Below are 22162 nucleotides of genomic sequence, written 5' to 3' on the forward strand. Positions count from 1 at the left end.
ACAAGGTCTTTAAGCCTTGTGCCGCCACAATGTAAGTTTTAATACCAGGTTTACTGACCTTGTACCGAAGGAATGGAACGTATTAGAAAGTTACTGCCGCAGCAAAGGTGTTAATAAGATTACTTTTTTTTGGGTTGACACAAGCGACTTATTTTGTTTTTTTTTTGTTGATTCGATTTAAGAAAATACAAATTTATTTCATTTTTCGTAATACATTGTTTCATTTGATTACCTACCCTTAAATTTTAATGATTTATTTTTTTCGCTACTAGAATAGTGTTCCGTCAAATATTTATTTCATAAGATCATTTTTTATTTAAATGTGGGCTCATAATACGCTGCTCATAATAGTATTTTTCAAAGTAGTTTTTGCATTCGAAACACTTCATTAAAGTTAAAAATACCGCTCAGTATAAAAAAAGCATTTGCCAAATATTGAAAAAAATGCAGGACCTAACGTTGACACTCAATCAAATATTAGGTCGCTCAAATATTATGAAGCTTCTCATTTTGTATTTTAAGGAACTCAATTTTTTTTTGTAAGTTGCTATTCTTTTGATTTTTCGTCACTCGCACTCAGTCGCTCACTTAGTAATTCTTTAGCCCACATTAATTATTTTTGACACTTACGACATAAATTTACAGTCACTCGTTTAAATACTACCCCTTTGAAACCCGCTCTTAGTTCCGCGTAAGCATGAACGTGGCTTTAGATTAGAATCACAGAATTCCGATTTCTGGCTACATACATATGCATGAAATCCCTCCAAAGATCTCGTAATCTGAAGACCCGAACCCGATATGTAATATAATGTGGAAACACAAGTTCTCCGATAAAAACGGTTATAAAAAGTTTTGTTCCGAATATCTATAGCCCTTTTACGAATAAATGGAAGTTTGGGTCGGCATCTACTCACTTGGTATTGGGGAAATGTGTCTACACAATAAGAAACGGTTACAAGGTTATTTTGACTTGTTTGGTTTACAAATTATTCATGAACGTTGTTGTTGACACAACACCCAGCGAGAATCATTGATTAAAGGACTAATGTAATATTTAGGACAATCTTTGACTAAGGCCTTATAAAAAATACGGCGATGATAATAACCTTAGCTAGATAAATTGTAAGGCATCAGCTCAAGTCAGTCTGGCTGTCAGCCGTACCCTGAAAAGGAATCGTTCCCCGCATACAAAATCAAAACTCGTTACCGAGCAGCTCTTGAAATGCGGGCATAGTTCCTATTAGTTTCTGGATCCTGTTATTCGGTTTTCGGATTTTTTTCTTCTATACAAAACTTGGAAAGCACGCAGATGTTCCACTTTTATTTACACTCGCAGGAGGTACCTATTATGCAATAAATTACTTGCAACAGAATAAGCAATATTTATGGTTTGTTATACGTAAGCCTTTTTTAGATCTTTTAAAATAAAAAAGATACTTATACAGGGTGTTAGGTAAATGGGTATATGAGCCGACACTAGCCCATGTTAACATGGGCATATAAATGGTATGGTGAAGTCAGAAATTTGATATCATCATTTTATGTTTTTTAATTTTCATACAAAATAAATTTTATAAAATCCGATTTGTATGAAAATTAAAATAATTAAAATGAAGATATCAATTTTCTGACTTCACCATACCATTTATATGACCATGTTAACATGGGCTTGTGTCGCCTCATATACCCATTTACCTAACACCCTGTATAAAAACATATCCATGATTTGTAGGTCAACGCATGGTCATGGTCATCGTCAATGTATTGAGTCAAGTAAGTAAATGAAGACCCGATATTTTTTCTTTTCTTTTGTTACAACTCACATGAAGTTTTGAATTCCTTGGTATATTTCATTACAGTCAATGTGTCCACTCAATTTTCATCAGTCGAATATAAATATTGTTTTCTATTAAAAAAAAATTACCTATAAAATAAATTGGAGAGTCAAAAACAACAATTAACAGCATTTATACTCATTTCTGAAGCACTCAGATTATCTAGATTAATGGGAGAATGCCCTACAATGAGAAGCGCGCTGCGGCTGCGCGTGACTGTGCAGCCGCATGGATGATCAATGGCGGCGACCACTGACCACTCATGCGCGCCTCCCGCCAAACCAGTCAAGCGCTACCGCTACACCCCCAAACTCACAATTGCATAGAATAGACCATAATGAGTTTTCTAGGGTTGTACGACTTTGGACCTTCTTACGAAAAAAAAAACAAAATTCAAATAAAAAGAAGCCAATGTAAACTTGTTATTTAGGGACTTACCTAGGTTAGAAATTCAGGAGCAATATTGAAATGTTGATTATGAGGATGTAGTTATTAGTCAAATAACTACATCGATACAAGAAAAACATTGGCTTATAATTCGTGGAACTAAAGGTTTGGATTTATGGAGTTTAACTATATAAATTAGGTACTTATCTCAGACCATAGAAGGGAAACCTCTCTATGATCTGAGGTACTTATTTATCAATTCTCTTGTTTTTGATGATGAGATTTTTTCTTTATGACCTATGATTTTAAATCGATGGGCTATAAAACGTGTGAACCGGTTAAAAAAATCTGACTCGTGATATTCTGATCTGAATCCGAATGGATTAGCGCATCCCTGGTTGGCTACGAGATAATGACTCACCTAGCGCAGTGAAAGCTTTAAAGGACTCTAAGAGTTTGTCAACTTTATTTGAACTTGTCCTATTTACGCTTTTAAAGCGAGTTACATTTCTAAAACTGTGTACACGGAAGCTTAACGAAATAAACAGCACTGTGATTTATTAATGTTGACTTCAGGGCCCCAGTTTATTAAACCTCCTTTGAGCGATGATTCCGTTGTTCAAATATAACAATACTCCCTTAGGGAGCCACATAGGAATCTAATTGATATAAATCTTCTCTGCTTGTATGTATTTTGTTGCTATTTGAAAATAGTTATTTCTTAAGAAAGAAACAACTTATGGGAAGATATAATTAAAATACAAAACGGAGCCCACAAAATATGCCAACTCCTTGTTTAAATTGGACGCTTAAGTACTAAATTTAATCAATTCGGCCAAGCGCACGAATTACAGAGTTTTAATTGGACTTGATGTGCAAATTGGTGAGACTGAAAGCTCTAGGAAGCATCCCAGAACACTGTACAGACGACGGCACGTCCAGCTAAACAATGTGGGCCCTTAAGTTCTTGTTATTAGGGGTCACATTCCCTAGTCACAGCATCAAGGAAATAAAATAAGTATGTAGAGGTACTTCTTTTTCACAAATTATTGAGCGTTGGTAAACAACGGACTCTGCTTTAAGAACTCTCTAGATTTTTATATTCAGAATTCTTTTACCAATTTAAAGAGTTGTTGAAATATTCTTTAGCATACTCTGAGGAAAAGTCAGGTTTTAAATATTTGAGTATCCCACACACTCATACATGTACTCAAAGGAAAGTTAAAGGACCTACTTTACTTTCATAATTATACTTTTAGTAACTTTTTTTAAATAGTCATTTTGTCGGCATGTGTCTACGTGTTTATTATGCTACGATGATAATAAATAGATATCACAAAACAAAAAGACAAATTTTCAATTAACTTCTTCTAACAAAAAGCTTCGTTAAGAGCGTTATTTAATTTGGAGTATTTACCATGTCCCAAAGGAGGAAAAGGTTAGATTACCTTTTCTTAAGATTCAATATTAGCAGCTAAGATCCAATGTGAATAATTAACACGGTATGATTGGTTGGTATTACACCGTATTAAAAAGTAAAGCATTAATCTCAGTGTATTTTAATTTAGGTAAAATTATTGTGTCCCTATTAATAGACAAACTGTTTTCCAAGTCAAACGTTTTGTTTGACGGGAATACAACGTGACTGCAAACCGCTTTGTTCAGTGAGACTGAATGATCGAGTTGAAGTGTTCAATGAGTATTTAGACATTCGTTAACAAAGCCGTCACTTAAGAAAATTAATAATTCAGTATGTCTATGAATATGCATGAGTAAAATTATTGTGCTATACAAAATTAATTTTTAGTAAGTATAATATGTAGGTATTATCAGATCAAAAAGTTTCATTTTGAGATTAAAAAAGTTAAGATCTTAAGCAGATGCCAAACTGCTTCTAATGTAATTTGAATTTTAGGCTAATTCTACTCAACCTGCCTTAAAGGTCAGGGGAAACGGAATGAAAACATCCAATTTTATGAGTTCTCTTTCATTGTTTGGTGGTAGAGCGGCAAATGGAATTATTTAATAATGTTGTCACACACGCGGCTTATAGAGATAAGAAACGACGAGACGTAATAATAATGCTTTTATAGATCTGATCATCTGAATACTAAATTCCTCTAGTAAGTATTATAAAGACTTCTTCTTCATAAAGTCCACTAAGTTTGTGGTTCCTATCTCAACCACATTTAGTCGAAGACGAGAGGAGCAAAAATTTACATTATTTAAACAGTAAATAGTTACAATTTAACCTGCATTCTTCGCTATACCAAAAATCAAGAACTGAAACTGGAACAAGTTAAGCTTCCAAATGTCGATCAATTTTAATGTTTCATCGAAGGGAAAATCCAATCAGCCCTTTACACGAAGTTTTAATAGTTAACACTTACTGAAATAGTTATACATTACATTTGTGTTGAAAGTTGTGTGCTTGCCTTTAAATTAAGTCTAGGTATGTTACATAAATTCTGTTCTGCACAATCAACGATAGATTAATGGTTTTTGTCTTATTATATTTTGTTCACTGTTTGTGCGTGAATTCAATAGATTACAAATAATAGCATTCTAACAATAAGGCCGGCAAATCGAATGAATATACATACATACATTTTTGGACATAATATATTGTACGTGCGTACATACCACTTCGTATAACAAAATTAACACAGACTCTGCAGACGTGACACGCAAATCTTTCCGCGCAAAAATCCCCAAGGAGAACAAAAGACAAACGAAATTGGCCCAAAAACTTTTTAAGTGGCCAGACACATGGCTAAAGAGTTTGTTTGTAATATGCGGCTGATGCGGCCTCAACTCTTAGTGCCAATATAACACAGTGGCAGAGAGTTCTATGATTGATCACGCAAGGGAAAAACTTTAAAACAGGTACTAGAGTCAACATTATTTTAAAAAATCGTTTTAAATCGAAAATTTGCTGTAGGTTGCTATTTATAAAATGTAAATCTCGGTTCACACGGAAGAGCAAGTAATTCACATTTAAGAATTTTAGCGAAGCAAGACAGGACAGTAAATTTAATTATATGGCGCAACACTTATTTTACTGAAGCTGTAATTTTGTTCCTTTATTAATTTGACAATCTCGTCGGAATTGCGTAGACACTTCACTTCGCCCACGCTTTAAATTCAACAAATATTTTGACAAGATTACTCCATAATCAGTAGTGGCTCAAAACAAATCGCTTTTCACTTTACCAACATCACAACTTAATACCTAAATTTTTTTACATTTAACCAGTGGGCACCCAACCATTCCTTGATCTTTGTTGCTTTAAAATAGTGCCAACATGCGCAACACAATTCTACTCTAATAATAATAACATGTTTTCTCAAGGAAATTCTTGCTTGCTCCGCGCGAACACTTTACAAACTATTCTTCTCTACCGGCATCTCTAAGTTGTCTTATTAAATAAACGCTTACTTTGACTTGATCCTGTTCCCCAGCGTACTCGATGCTCTGGAAGATGGTCCACGTGTAGCGTCTCCGCACCTCCATCCGGGCTAGGTACCGCCGGTACCATTGTTGGATCAGTATGGCCGCTTTCATTGCTGGAAACAAAACTATGATTAGTATGGTGCAATGATTCTGAAGGTAACAAAAACATAGCTAGGAACTTTAATGAAAAGATTACTATACAACGAAATGAAACCCGCAAAAATGATTTCCACGTTCCAGTTCTCGAATTCGTTCGTTGTTAGACTCATCCGTCAAGCTGATATTTAAATGGAAATGGTTGACTGGCTGAAATGTAATTAATAAACCACTAGGATTACGTGAATCTCGATCAATCAATGGGAAATCGAAGTTCATTCCATTTGCCAATAACACCCACTATCGCTTTTATCAAAATGATCGAACAGTCTACTGGTATCAAAACAAATGATGAAAAAAGTACTTTTACGAAGGAGAATAACCTGATCTAGTTTTAGTAGTGATTCTAGTCTATAACAAAGTAGAGCAATTATTACTTTGGATTGGAAATCAAACTTTGATAGCTAAATTACTCAGTTTGAATGTCTGTGAAGAGAAATAATCAGCCAATTACCACCATCAGCTTAGTTTTTCTGATCAATATTGCTCTCATTGCTTTAGTATTGAGTAGAATAAATTCATCTCACGCAAATTGCCAAGTTGTTTACCACCTACAGTCACGATATTCCTAATTTATGGTTCAAAGAGCGGTAAACATACTCGTTATCATCTGAAACTGGATTATTACACCTACTCCCTACCTAATCAGATACGAGCGTGTCGGTTTTATACCTCCCTTTAATGTAATCAATTAAGGCTGTACGCACGCTCTGGTTCGAACCATTTTCGTTCGTTTCTATTGAAAGGTAAATCAATCACGTATAATATGAAAAAATATGTTACTCTACAGAATCTAACTTTTATTCCGTATTCATATTTATTAGACGAAAGCCACTGTTTGGTGATGTTTCGTGAAAATTCAATTAATTTAGCGGGCTAGATTTCTCAAGTAAGAAAAAAGCTGCAAATGTAAGCAAAAAAGGTATTGGTAGGTAATGTTTGCGTATCCTGTTTTTTAACCGAATTTAAAAAGGAGGAGGTTCTATGTTCGGCTGTATGTATTTTTTAAATTAAAATTGTGAGCCTTAATCACAAACATTATCAAATTCTCGCATTTGTGAGTGTGGCTTCAAATCCAGAATATTAAATTCCACAAAGAAAATAACGTATGTAGCCAATCTACGTGACATGATTACGTTATTGTAACGTGTTTTATCATTCAAAATCAAAAAATACTGATGTACGTGTCTGAGATTTCCCAAAAAAAGACGGTGATTTTGCACATTATACTTAACTAATTAGTCAAATTGATTAACAAGTCTGGCAAAATTAATTAGCAAGTCATGTACCTTTTTATGCAAGGATACTTCAAAGTTATTACAACAGTAACTTTGATATCATTTAGTCTTAATCGTAATTATTATCCTACTGCAATTCAGATCAAGGCGAGTTCAAAGACATGTATTATTAATACGCAGGTAACATAGAATAACAAGGTTCATACTTTATACACGTCTATAAAAAGTTCTAACCCATAGAAATTCCCATGACCTGAATAACAACAATAGTTTTAAGTCAATAAATCTATAAGACACAGACTGTATAGTTCTTTAGCAGGTGACCAATAACTTTATAAATCTTAATACAATTCACTATAAGTCGGAACGGAAAATCTTTAAACATATTTTACCGTGTCCAAATTATTTATTACAGGACCACTAACAATATCTACATCAAACATTATTCCATAAATACGTGTAAGAATAATTGTTGAAATTATGCAAATTTTAATGGAAGTGGGGATGTGTATGTTGTGAGATAATATTGACGTCACTTAAGGCTCTCGCCGTAGGTGTGTAACGTGGTTAATACCAGGGAGTACTCGTACCTGCTCGTTTAATGGGAGGGCTAGCATTTCCCGGATTTCTCTCCATATTAAATTACATGCCTACGTGGGGTGTTTGAATCAAGTAAAAAAGCCTAACAGAGTTTTCTTTATACCTTTAATGACACTTCAAGATGAACCTCTCCAATTATATTTGCTAGACATAATGATACTCTTAAGCGTTGTGGGTCGACGTCAAAATAAACTGGTAAAATATACGGTTTTACCTAAATTCATAATAGCAATAGCATGTTTAGAAATTTTACGCTATAATAAGTCAAACTTAAGGTTGTGTATGTGTAGTTTGACCTACCTACTCGTAGAAGGATATAAATGCTTAGAAAATTGTGATCCCCGATTCTAAAAACATTTCACTGACAAAAATCTTTTTAAACTCTACAACTGGACCTCTTTATGTGTGATTAAAACATTTCGACGTAGGCGTATCCGCCATCAAAGGAATCCTTGTGGATTTGCGAACAATTTATGACCGTGTACCTGCTAAGCCAGTCATCATACTCGGAATAAAACCTGCATAGCGAAAAATAAAAATGTCGAAATGAAGTATAATATCACGTAGCTACTCGTACATTACCACGGCGATACCTTCGACCCAAGATGACACAATTTTTACGCTTACTAAAAGGTTAAGGGCAGGAAAGCCCTTCCTAAAGGTAAATGATGTCTTAAAAATATGAATATCCTCAGAAGCATTTATTTAATAATGTTTCAATTTTTTTTTTATGCATAACAATGCAGGTATTTGACCACAAATTATATTTTGATTGATAATAAAACATTTAGAACAGACCGAGGCGTAGAAAATGATAGAAAGCTGTCCTTCTATTTATTATACAAGAACCTAAGTTCGTTAATCATTTTAAATCTACTATTTTACCAAATGCTACGTAACCAATCAACATCTATATTTTGTCTAACTTGTGCTAAAAGCTCTATTAGCTTGCGGTAATAGTTCCTCTCTAGCAAGGTGAGAGGACCGTGGGTTGTTACCGCTCCCCCCTTATTGTGTTACCTAAGACACGTGAGATCCAATTTACATTATCTAACCTTGAATATTTATAGTCTACCTGTATGAAATTCAATTCGGTACCTTGGGTAACACAAATTGATTTACCTATTCTAATTCAGCCAATTCAACGACATTACGATCATTTATTAAGGTAGCAATTTCAAATACAGACTGTTTGAAATCTCATTATAAAATATCTGTAGGTTGTGATTTTCTAAGAAAACCGAGTTGCCATCGCAATCAAAATGTTAATTTATTAGCGTTTAGCTTCATCAAAATATTGAATCACATTCGTTATTCGCAAATAAATGTTTAAGTATTGTAACATTCTAAGTAAATCTACTTATAAGATAAAGATTGCGCTTTTGCTCATTGTTTCTCACGAGCGCCTACACGCGTAGCGTAATCCATCAAGACCCTCTTTTCCTTTTCGACGTTACATCGTTATTTTCGTAATTCTAAATCGACCTAGTCCCAAATAATTGATTGTGGTACAACTTACTTCTTTCGGCCTTGGTCATGCTAACGTCGTCTCGTCTCCAAAACTTCAAGAACGGAGCGAGGGCCTTCATGGTGCATTCCCCGTTGAGGACCCTGCGGCCCAGCTTCTTGGGGACCTCCTGTTCTATCTCGGAGCTGCGACACGACGACGAGTCGTCGCCGAGCGAGCGCGCGCGCCGGCTGCCCCTGAAGCTCACGCACCCGCACCCCTCGGCCAGTGAGAACATCGTGGGACTTTTGTCCTTCTTGTACTTCTTATCTCTCCGTGTCCGAGTACATCTCGGCTTGTTTGCTCTGGATTTGGGAATGGTGACGTTTCAGTTGCAGCAACGGCAAAGTACTAACATGTCCCAGTCGGTGCGACTGGGTGAAACCTGTGGACAAAGAAAAATAACGTTACTAATAGTTCAAATTAATCAGCACATAAATGGGTTTTGCGAAGCGCCCAAATCAAGTTGATTAATTTCCAAGTCTAGCCCCCATAATGGCACCGGAGTGCCGGTTTCATCTCTCACGAATGTCACAGGATGAAAAATGACTAAAGAACTTTTCTAAGCATTATCCATCTTCTGAGTCAGCATTAGCTTTTATTGCTGCATCATACTGATATAAGAGACACTCTACTGTACCTACCTATTTCATTTCTCTCAGTAAAGCACTTAGTTCGGCTTAGGAAACTATGTTTATTATGACAATAACGATGAATTTAATTTATTGGTCAAGAAAACATAATGGTATTATAAGTACTTTAAAAACAAGCTATAAGTATTATTTCTTTTTAATCCCAATTTTAATAAATAAAAAATAAAACCATAAATAAGATTTCCTTGACAATCATTGCTTAATGTTATTTTGTTCTCTCGAAATGCTAATCAAAGAGACATTTTGACGATGGTTTTACTTCGTGATGAAGGAATTTACTAAATGTTTTCTCCATTCCATCTTATTTTTAAGAGTAAATCACAAACATTCTCAATTCCTAGATACGAGTATATTGTTTTAGTTCGTAAGAAAGTTTAACATAAGTCGACAACAACGACTACATGGAGTAAAAATATAATTGTAGTCATAGATTAGTAAAAAAACCTGATATGAAACTGAAAATGCAAATTCCTTCAGAACGTTGTAGTAATTCACTATTCTACTGTAATGTGCCTACGACATTCTGCTGTATTATAAACTAAACTTATATCAACTCGTGATATTTTGATATGAAACCTGCAGGTAAACTTAATTGGAATTTAACTTGGATGGAGTTGTATAGGGGCTGAAACGAGCACACAGAAAGAAGTTCTCATCTGTTTATGCGCCCAGACGCGCGAGTCTGAATGCTTAATAAACGCATTTATATTTTATTTCCCCAAGGTGTTTATTGACGGTGGACGAATAAGAAAACATTTTTAACCATTTACATAGTAAAAAAATGTCGCAATATCCACGTATAAAATAATTTCTCTTTTAAAAAATTGCCTATACATTAATTAGTGGGTGGTCATCAATTTTGTGATCTATTGAACAACAAAAAACTCTATTCCTCCTTAAGCTCAGTTGGTTTTACTTCATACGGAATCTATTCAGGGATCAATCGCGCTAATTAACACGTCGTTCGAGCCTAATTTTACGTCTCGCAGCTGATCCTACTAAAGATTTTCCTTTAAGAATGTCCATTTGGTTCCGTCGAACTCATTTGGGACGTAATCCCTGTTTGTTTCTTTTGTACTCAGAGACAATTTTCTAGATCCGAAAAGGAGCAATTGGTGAACGATACAGATGTGCCTAATAATTCGAGATTAGGAATAACAAAACGAAAGTGTCAGACAAACAGCGGGTATGAGAACAATGTACCGAGACGTAATGCTGTAAAATGCTGTAAGCAAAACGGCGTAATATGACTGCAAGCATCTTACTCACCCCGCGTCGTGTTAAGTTTTTACCAGAGATTTGGATGATAACATTTTAAATGGCTTATCTAAATTGAGGTTTTTAAAATCTAATACAGAACGTCTTACAAAACTCAGTCCATTAAAATAATTGAGTTCAAACTTTATATCCATTATAAAAGCTTTCAAAATGATAATTCACTTTAAAGATATTGAAAGAACAAAATATTTTAAGAGACATTTACGTAATATTTTTAAGATTATTTGAAAAAGATAATGTTTGTTAACAAACTTTTATTGTAGGTAGATTTCAAAAACATGGTTTTAAATTGCAAGAGGAGGAATTATTTAAATTTAATTCGTGTCACGCCTACCTAAACAAATAGAGCCTCAGTTGTAAGACATAAAACGTAGCAAACGATTGCGACGTGATTCTCCAATCTAACGACGCGGCGACGTCTGTAAAGTGCTATGCCGTAAGATAAAATATTTAAAAGCTACTTTTAAAACTTTTTTCAAGTCTACTCCAAAATAATTTATAAGAACACAATAGAGCATTTTATGAATCAATTAAAATGTGTTTAATAGGTCCCAGTTCAAATGATTCTTTACAAGTGTCCTATGAAATCGTTTCAGCTAACTCGGTTCGAATAACAAATAAAAAACCAAATTGCTTTATTTTATTGACTATGTTCGTAACGGATATGAGTTGTCTATTTTGTTTTAACGGCCGATGCAATAAAGTCTGTGTTTATTGCTAGCTAATATAAACAGGGTAATTTCATGAAAGACTGAAGTAATAATAATAAACGAACGTATGAAGTGTGCGAGAAAAACTCCACCTTCATTTTATTTTTTAAAACGAAATGAACATTTTTTCTTTTTGAAATGATTGCTAATAGGTACTTCAAAATAATACTTCGAACAGGTGCGGTGTATTACTAATTTGCATTTAGTAGTGTTTTTGCGTTATATTCAGTTTATTTTATTTTGAGTTTGGAGTGTAGGTATTGTTTAGTTTAAACGTAGTGTATGTGTATCTTCCATCAATCTGCCTAGTTAATACTAGTAGGAGTGTACTCGTAGCTTTTAACTGCGCACACGGAATTTCTCGGGTCAGAGGAATCATAAAATGCAAGGATCAAACGGGGCCTGCTCGTTCACTCCAAAGGGTCGGCCTTTATCTAGAACAAGTATACGAGTAATTAGGTACTTGGAAAAATTGGGCAAACGAAATCGTGGAAAATTTCGAATTTTCTGGAAAAAGATTAGACTAAACTTCAACATGCAGTAGCTCCTACGCTGAATTTCGAGGACTCCGAATTTTTATTCATAGCTCTTTGCTCAAGTAAATTATCGTCTTGGAAGTAAGTAAATATATACCTGCACAATTTATACCGGAGCGTATTAAGAAACTTCAAAAAAGGTCGACTCTTCAAGCTCTTCTTTTAAAGTAAAAGCTGTTTTAAAGTTATTCAGGCCATAAAACTATGTACCTTCTCTAGATGGCGGTAATCCACGGTACATTTTCCATTAAAGCAAAAGGGTCGAAAACTTTGCGGGTAGGTGAGACATGAGTGTTGCGGTTAGCTTTTGCAAAGGTAAATGGTATTCAAAACATTACAAACACACACTGCGCATTTAAGTACATTCACTCTTCCAAACTAACATGATTATATTACGTTGAACTTTATAACCTTTGTGTATTTTTAGTTTGTTTAAAAACCAAAAATAATTAAACGGAACATAGGTACATTTAAATTATGTGTGTAGGGTTTCCCAAATCTTTCTATCTTTTCATAAAGACATATAGATACGTATAAGAGTTTTGGAGACTGTACCATGTGAGGGCCTCTTATCTATGATGAACCACAAGGGCTGCGATAATGTTTTATGAAAGGATTCACAAGGGATTCATAAGCGTCCCGTCAGTTATCCAAAGGCGTCACATAACTATTCCTTTTTGTACCGTAAAATGGAATGGTGGTCATAAAAGTACAGAACAGTCGCAATCTTAGTCTTCGTTTTATAGGTGCTCCGCGCGCTCACAGTCCACGCGACGAGTTAGTTAGCACATTTTTTAAAGAAAATAAATTGTCTCAATTTTCATTATCTTCAATGACATCTTTTGTAGCTCTACACTTATTTTACTACGATTGATATATGACCGCAAAAAAAATCATACCACTATGTCTAGAAGAACTCGCATGGATGATCGTGCAGTGTGCACATTGAATAAAATAATTAAATCATATTTTTTTATATCAAAAATGCAATATCATAGATACACGAATACAGAATACATGTACGAATCTAAGATTTAAGTTTAAATACATTTATGGCAATAGTAGATTCGATTTGCTACCAGTTTAAGCAATAGGGTTACACTCCAAATACTTAAACGTAAATCATCCAACAATGCTACAATTTCAGGGGTCCCAAATCCTGACCAAACGTAATGGCGCAATTTGTCAAACGCTAATCCTAGAAGATAACCTTTTTCAGTAATTACGTCATCGGGTTATTTATTACCCTCTAAACACTCTTATTTTGCGGTGTCAGTTTTTGCTGTAGAAAACAAGATCCATAAACTCTTTCACATCGAACAACATTTAAATTCTTTCCAAATTTTTGCTATAAACATTTCTGTAAATACTTCAGTGTTTGTTTAAATAGAGTATAGATGTGATAACATTATATGGTTGGTTATATCATAAGATCGATATCAAACTCTTGAAGAAAAGGTTTTCTTAAAGGTCCATCTTTTACTAATATTAATTAAGGTAGGTATATCCCAATTTAGAATACCGCTACACCAACTCGGTTCTAATTTTAAAACAAAGTTCTTAAAATTGACTAGTCAGTTGCGCCAACTTAGTCAGTGTGAAAGCAATTTCAAAATTAATTAACAGAAATGAACATTACAAAAGGAATGACTGACGGTTTTACCTTTTCACGTGGCTAATTTATAAATTACTCAGTATACAATGGTTACTATGAATGGTCTGGGTTCAGGCCGCATGATTGAAGGTAGACAATAGCGGGTCGTGCGTGTGCCACCGCCCCTCGGGAATAAAAGGATAATCAGCTTTCACGCTTGCCAGTATTTCACTGGAATTTGTAACACACGTCCATCGTGTAAGTTGTTTCAGTGAAGATGATTATAACAAAACAATAGTAATTGATCGCTCACAGCCGGTTAAAAAGTAGTAACAACATTTGATAGCTTTTCTGAAACAAAAGTACCTACCTACCTACCTACAACGAATTTTTTATGGATGGTCTTTTTTAATATTATAGTTACTAGTTATCCCAATGCACGTCAATAGGGTCCCCGGACCTCCATGTACGAGTATGGACCAGAATTCTTCAATACACTATTGATATTTTACCAAGCTCCAATATACGAGTAATTCTAGCCGCCATCCATCTTCCCGGACTCAAATAAAACCGCTTAAAAACTGTAAACGTGTCATGTGCTCTATTGAAATGCAAATAAAGACCGTTAGCTCATCGCTCTATATTTAAAAGCGAACGATGCTTTTATGATCTTCTGGTCCCAGGGGAGCGCAGCGTATAACTGCTGGCTTAAAATTGTACGTTAATGTATCTAAAGGTAAATTCGCGTTAAACATTCCATTATTGACGTATTTATAGAGAATTCAATACAACTTTTCACAAAACAAGAGGTTCAAACCAGGGGCTTTTTCTTTACCCTTCCTTGGGGAATAAAAGTAAAATTCAATTTCTTGGTAAATTCCGGTATTCATACTCAACTTTTCACCCTACATTAAGCCCAGCTTTTACTGCAATTTTACGCTGATTACCAAAGCTCTCGTTAGTAATATTGTTAAGTTCCAGTTCACACGAAATAAAATAACAGAATTTGAGTCACAGTGTATTATTAGAATCTATAATTATAAAAGCGAAAGGTCACTGATTGACTGACCGACTCACTTACTTATCACGAAATCTCAGAAACTACAAGTGCGAAGAGTCTCAAAAATTGCATGGGGGTTCCTTTTAGAAAGTAAAGCTCACTAAGAACGAATTTTACGAAACTCCAACCCTAAGGGGGTAAAACGGGATCCACGCGTACGAAGTCGCGGGCGGCTGCTAGTCTCCAATAAATGTAAAAAGGTAATTAAATTTCAATTAGATAGTAGAGACTCCAATAACATTATCCAAAACATCTTTGATTATTGTCATTGTATTACCTACATTAACATTATGTTCCATAATTTCTCCTATTAATCTAATTAGTTTAACATCTGTACCTGAAATTTTCATTTTCAGTAAACCAAATCTCTAATTGTACGCCAAAGAGCAAATCATTACATTTTAAAACTTTACTCCCAAGGGTGATTTTGTTGGTTTACTGAAACTTTAACGTAAATCCAATTTATTTGTGTACAACATTATTTAGGTCAACGGTTCGAACAGCTATGAAATAGAGATAATGGAACTTGTGAACCAGTATAACTGTGTACATATCAGTTTTGAGTACACTACCTTATTTGATTGATTAAGTTTACAATGTCTTTTGGTGAAGCCCTCCGATTTATCTTCCTTCCCTCGAGTCAGCCATTACTATACGTATCTAAGTTTACTGACTGTGGCGTTCAATTTGGAATTATCAACATCAGATTTGCATTGACTTTAGGTTTATTATTTAGATATTGCTGTTATTAAAACGGATAAATTCGAGACCAAAATAAAAGCTCTTGAAATGCCCTTTTTATCAAGAATTATCGTTTTCCACGAAATAAAGCTATATATTTTTTCAACACTTTTCTAAACACTGTTAAAATATAAAAGATAATTTTATAATATGTACTAGGATCATATTTTATATGGGCATTTCTACTGTACGGTGTATTTTTTCTCAATTCGGTGCTAAAATTTATATTTAGTTTTTTAAGTAGTTTCAATACAAAAAAATAAATGTTACTCCATTCTGAATGTAAAAATAGCATTGTCACTAAATATTGTGAAGTGGTTTATGAGAAATGTTATGCATCGAATTGAGAGAGCACCGAATTGAGAAAATGAATCACGGAATTGAGAAATGAATCTCCAAATATAAAAATAGCTCCGCAAACTTAGAATTGATGACATTATGAAGAAATACATAATGTATTTCAATATAATAAATACTTAAAACGTTTTGATATCTGATTGCTGGTCTATTAGTTAGATGGTTCATTTTAGGTTTATGTGTCTGAAATACCAATGGAATAAAACAAAAATCCTAATCAACATGTTTAATTTTTTAAAAAGGAACTATAATAAATTCCTAATTTTTATATATTATTTTAATTTTCTCTTTGTTTATTTATTCTTAACCTTAAACATAAAACAAATATTGCAAAACCCAAGAGCTAGATTGACCTGACACTATACCGAAGAATCGGACGTCAGTTTGTACACGATTAAAATGGCACTCAAATAGCTGAAATACAACAAGGCACCAGGTGTTACGGCATTATAGCTGAGCTTCGCCGGTACTAAAGGCTCTACAGAAGCAGTTCAATTCCGTCATTCTCGAAGAAAAAACGCCTTCGGCATGGCACAGAAGTGTGGTGATAGCATTATAGATTCATCTCACTTATGAGGCGTGTTTACAAGCTGTTCGACGACTTCCAGTCTTCCGAACAAGCTTGTTTCCGAAAAGGCTTTAGTATTATGGTACACACACAGGTACGCTACGTCAGATTATACAGAAGACCAAGGAGTCGCGATATCGGGGATGATATCGGAGTCATGGCCTCCGTAGAGCCTTTCAACAAGTGGGTCTCAAAATGAACATGGACAAGACAAAAATCATGTCAAATGTCCGTGTTGCACCCACTCCTCTGAAGGTTGGAGACTACACTCGAAGTTGTTGACAATTGTGTATACCTGGGACAAGAGTCCAGATAGTTAGGTCCAACTTTGAGAAAGAGGTCTATCGCTGAATTCAACTCAGCTAAGCATCGATCGGGAAGCTTCGCTATTACGTCTGAAATACCGCAGCGTCTTAAGACAAAAGTCTTCTACCAGTGTGTGTTGCCAGTGATGGTGTATGGATGTGAAACTTGCTTACTATCGCTTACTATGAGCCTAATAAGAATCAGAAATGTGAATATCGGCAAGAGAACCAAAGTGACCGGCATAGCCCAAAAATCAAGTAGCAGTGGGCGGGGCACATAGCTCCTACAGATAATGTCTGTTGGGACTGAAAAGTTGTCGAGTGGAAACCACGGACCAGTAAGCAGGCCCCCACTAGGTAGACCGACGATCTGGTGAAGGTCGAGGGAATAACCTGGAAGAATTATTTTAACAAGATAGCAATAGCAGTGTATTTTTTTTAATATAACCTCAAAAAATTAGTTTTATTGTCTTCTGTCCAATGACTGGTACGGTCCAATGATTGGTAGTTCACCCTATTATTATGCTCTATTGATTTCATTATTATTTTAAGTTACACTAACAATTTATAGCACAATAAACGTATCTATTTTCATTTAATATCAATTCGGTGTACGTGTTTTCTCAATTCGATGCCCCGTATTCCGCGGAATTGAGATCCACGGAATTGAGGAAAAACCACATTTCATCAAATTACTCGAAAATATTATAAATTACAACGATTGCTACCAAACGTAATGGCAGATATCAGTTAAATACTTAATTAATTCAGCAGTAATCTCATTAAATACTTCATGAACATTATTAATGTCGCACACCGGTTTGAGAAATGACCAGTGACCAAAAATTCTGAGAGATTTCAAACCTCTGAAAAATGCTCTTCAAAGCGACTGATCCCTCTTTTATACTGCTCGACCACTCGAGTGCAACTGCTAGTTTATGGGAATCAGGCGTGGGTGTTCGTATTGTGCGTTGTTAGTGATATAGGAGCACAAAAGTAAAAATCACGGAATTGAGGCACACACGTCGGACAAAATTTAAATGTGTTACTGTATTAAAACCCAAGGACTTGCAATAAAGAAACTCATTTATATAGCTTTATTAACTATCCCTTGTTCTGTGAATGTGGGTTTCATAATAAGGAAGTTATTATTTCAAAAGTTATGAAGCAAAAACGAGTAAATTCTGGAAACCGGACACTCCATTTTAGGCCAAATTTCACCCGTTTTTGAACTTTCGGATTTTTTCAAGGCGAGATGTAAAACCTGGCGGTCTTCTAAATATGCTCTCCATCAAGTCAAGAGTCCTATAAATACGTGTGATTTTTTTCAAGTCCGTACTTAAAGGACATTGTCAGAAACCGCCTTAGATTCCTGGGCACAGCAGTAAAGTATCAAAATTAGTCTCTTACTTTTTGAATACTTAAATATTAATTAGATTGTAACGGACACTTGAGGATTAAAAAATGAAATAATAAAAGTATTTTATATGTATTCCATAATACTATGACGACATCCGGACATTTTAGGGCGTGGCCTGCTCCATATCCCATGAAGTTCCATAATTTGTGTCGATAAAATCTATGTAAAATCGGCACAAGGCCACAGAATAAGTAATAGTACAGGTACAGAAGGATTACTCCGCAAGACGATTTAAATAAATGCGAGTCTTGCTACGACGCGATTCAGTGGAATTCAGCTCGCACAGCACTACGTACCTACAATTTTATTCACCTACAAGTTTTGTCTCTTTCTATCGCGTGCCTCTGAACTCTTCTTACGCTGTTAGGGTTGCTGTCTAGTGAAAAAATAATTAATCTACTTATTTGTGATGAGGTACGTACCTATGTAGGTAAGTACGCATTCATTATGGAAAACCTTGGGAGAGGCCTTTGTCCAGCAGTGGACGTCATTTGGCTGAAACGAACGAACGCATTCTGAGCAGTAGTCATGGTAGGTTAGGTTCCTATACTATCCTAAGAATTATTGATTACCTACATGGCCAACATACCTTTCAGCATCTTTGGGAAGCGAAAAAAAAGTTAAATCCGGTAGATTTCTTTTCGAATTTAAACACCCGAACCTCGCACAATAATATTTCTTTCTCTTTATGTCCATTTTTAAATAATACTTCGATCATAGAATTAGGTACTACAACGCACGCCAGCGTCCTGACGGGCGCGCGCGTGACACTCGACTGATATAATACCCGCCGGCGGGGCGCTTCGCTGTAGGTAATTATCGGATGTACCGCGCGGAGTGAGCCAGGCCTGACAAGGCAATGCCGTACTTCATTGTTAGGAATCCATGTAATAGTGATGTTGACTGCGGTCATCATAGACAATAAGATACCGATCTTGTAAATAAAATAAATCGTCCAAATTGCTACAGTATGACTAGATTTTAATTAAAAGTTAAAAATATATTGCACGATACTACAAGAAGCTATCTAATGTGTCCAACTGGTCGAAGGTCATGAATAAAATAAAAAGAATTGTGATCATAACACTGATATAGACAATGACAACAATATGGGATCATCTTTAATATATCTGTTACAGTTTCAAAATTCGATGAAAAATCCAATGCCGCTTAAAAAGTGAGAGAAATGTCTAAAGTTCTAATAGAATTGAAAGTTTTATTCGCTCAAAATGCTTATAACAATAATTGGTAATACATTTCAAATATTAATATGACTTTATAATGTATCGATAGAACCAAAATGATATCCTCTCAGCTTGGAAAGGGAAAACCCAGGATTGGGGGAGCGCTCCAGGTAGGGTTGCCAGGTCCAAAATCACAAAAGCCGGACTTTGTGTTTCATTTGGCCGGACATTTTACCCTAAAAGCCGGACATGTGACGGGGGGGGGGGGGGTTGCAATTAGTGTCAGTTCATGAGTGAGTACTATCATCATCGGTTACTATCTAACATCCTGATGCGTGCGCTTCATGATTCTGTGGCTCGACTTTCGCCTGGCGCGGCAACCAAATAAAAAGCCTAACAAAAGCCGGACAGGCCGGACAAGGCAATATTTGGCCGGACATGTCCCTAAAAAGCCAAACATGTCCGGCTAAAGCCGGACGCCTGGCAACCCTAGCTCCAGGCAATTTTTAGAACATTTCATAGGTGGTAGTAAATAATATTTATTTTATTATTAAAATTGAATATTTTGATATTGATAAAATTGAATATATCTTTCGATTCAAATACCGAATATTTTTCAATCGATAATAATTATCGAGAATTGTTAATAATATTCAATTAAAAGTTGTTCAATCCCTAGTCATGCATAGACTAAGACGGTAACCATGGAGATAGTTAGTTTGGTAAGTCACGTGTTAAATGTCAAGAGTGGAAAGTAAACATAGGATTCATGTTATTTATTTACGTGCAAAATGTAAGTAAGTAAATCATAAAAGTGGAACGCCGAGCTATTTCCAAAACCCGTCCAATATTATAATACAATTTGGCTGCGACAACTACAATACAGAACATCTCCCAAATCGATGTGCATAAAATAATATAATACAATACTAGTAAGTAAGAGGTTATGATAACAATATTGCTATCAATAAGTTTATAGAATTGGTCCGCCAGGAATAATTGTTCTTACATAAAGATTTGTGTCATTTAGAACCTAGAAAGTATTATTTCGGCACTGTTGATCTAACGGCGAACAATGTATGGAGAACGAACATTGTCCTTTTAAAGGTACTTTTTTCGCCCCAGTAGGTCGATCGGTCGTCCCCGTAGAAATGCCCATATTTTCTGGCTTTTTAATTCAGTACGCTTTACGCGTGCAGCTGCAGTAAGCTCGTGTTTTATTCCGCAATTGGGCATTTTTGTTTGCAGGTTTCCCAATTTTTTCAATTAAAACAGAGCAGGAAATTCAATCTGCATCTGCCAGCAAAATTTGAATATTCATCACTAACAGGTCAAATTGCTGTGTTTCCATTTACCTACTTAATTCCATTAAATTTGACTTGCGTCATGTAAAGCAGAGGCACTGAAACAATTTTTTACCAAAAGTTAAACGTAGTTATACAATACGTTCATGAAATTGTTTGTACATCTTCAAACAACTGTTTTATCTTCTAAACTCCACACTGACACATAAAACTACAATAACTCCTTTACAAATCAATTTCCCAGCCTTTCGGAGAAAATGTACAGCTGTATTATTATTATTACCCTTCGTTTGTTCAATCAAGTAAATATAAAGAAATCTCGGAAAAATATTTGCTTCTATCAGCCCTGTGTACCTTGAAGACGGCGGGAACCTGATTACAGAGTGGTGGTTACGGGAGCATAGTAAGTACGCCATCACTAATATTATAAAGAGGTTACTTTATATTGCTTCCATATAGTCGTAGAGTTTTTTCCTCTTTTTTATAACATACCTAACACAGTAACACTCAACACAATAACATGTAATTTTTGTTGTTATTAAAGTCACTAATCCCCAGATTAAATAATGTGCGAAATTATGTCTTTTTGTTGCTTTATTTGTAATTTGCCATCACCTAATATCGAAACACCCAATTGCTGTAAGTAACAAACACAATGTCAAAGTTTAATTAACAAATGTACCTAATTAGGGTAGAAGCATCATAAATACTTGAGCCGTTTGGTAAATTGTACTTAAGTACGAATAATTACAGCGAACAAAACACTGGATTTATACCCTATCGTAAATCGCGGCATAACCGAACCCGTAAACTAGCGGGGGATGGAGCGGCAAACCTCTTTATTCCACAATTTGCATAGTTAACAAAGCCAGCGACGAACAGAGTCGACATAGACATTTCTTGTTCCAACGCCAGCATTCCAAATTCACTGCCCAACTGGAAACGACGTAATCAAATCGTAAGATAAAATTAAGCGCTCGACCTACATTACAATAGTTTTCTACTAGAAGGGGCTATCCCTTAGTCACTAAATAACAAAAACTATTGGCATGATCATGCGTGATGATTTAGTCGAAATTTGGCATCATACCAAGAAATGTTATGAATGGATAGCCCATACAAGGAGATTCCACCATCTCGTTACGTTACGCATTCATGAAACGTATTAGTGCACGTGCAGTAAAAGGTCATTGGGTTTTTTTGGTAGAATGGAATTTATTTCATCTTTTAATTCCCTAGTGTGCGCTACAGAACTTTTGTCTCCAAGCATCG

The 22162-nt window shown here is 35.2% G+C and overlaps 1 protein-coding gene across 1 annotated transcript in view; it reads right to left on the reverse strand.

The window, feature by feature from the left end:
* Positions 1–22162, reverse strand: part of LOC135073258 (serine/threonine-protein phosphatase rdgC) — a 67949-nt gene that overhangs the window by 36962 nt on the left and 8825 nt on the right. Inside the window, exons 2-3 of the mRNA XM_063967369.1 lie at positions 9193–9565; positions 5665–5792 (exon numbers count right to left, since the gene is read on the reverse strand). Of these exons, the coding sequence (XP_063823439.1) occupies positions 5665–5792; positions 9193–9418 (354 nt within the window). The 5' untranslated portion in view covers positions 9419–9565. The remainder of the gene's footprint in view (positions 1–5664; positions 5793–9192; positions 9566–22162) is intronic.

This window comes from Ostrinia nubilalis, chromosome 7, assembly GCF_963855985.1.
Source record: "Ostrinia nubilalis chromosome 7, ilOstNubi1.1, whole genome shotgun sequence".
Taxonomy (NCBI): Eukaryota; Metazoa; Arthropoda; class Insecta; order Lepidoptera; family Crambidae; genus Ostrinia; species Ostrinia nubilalis.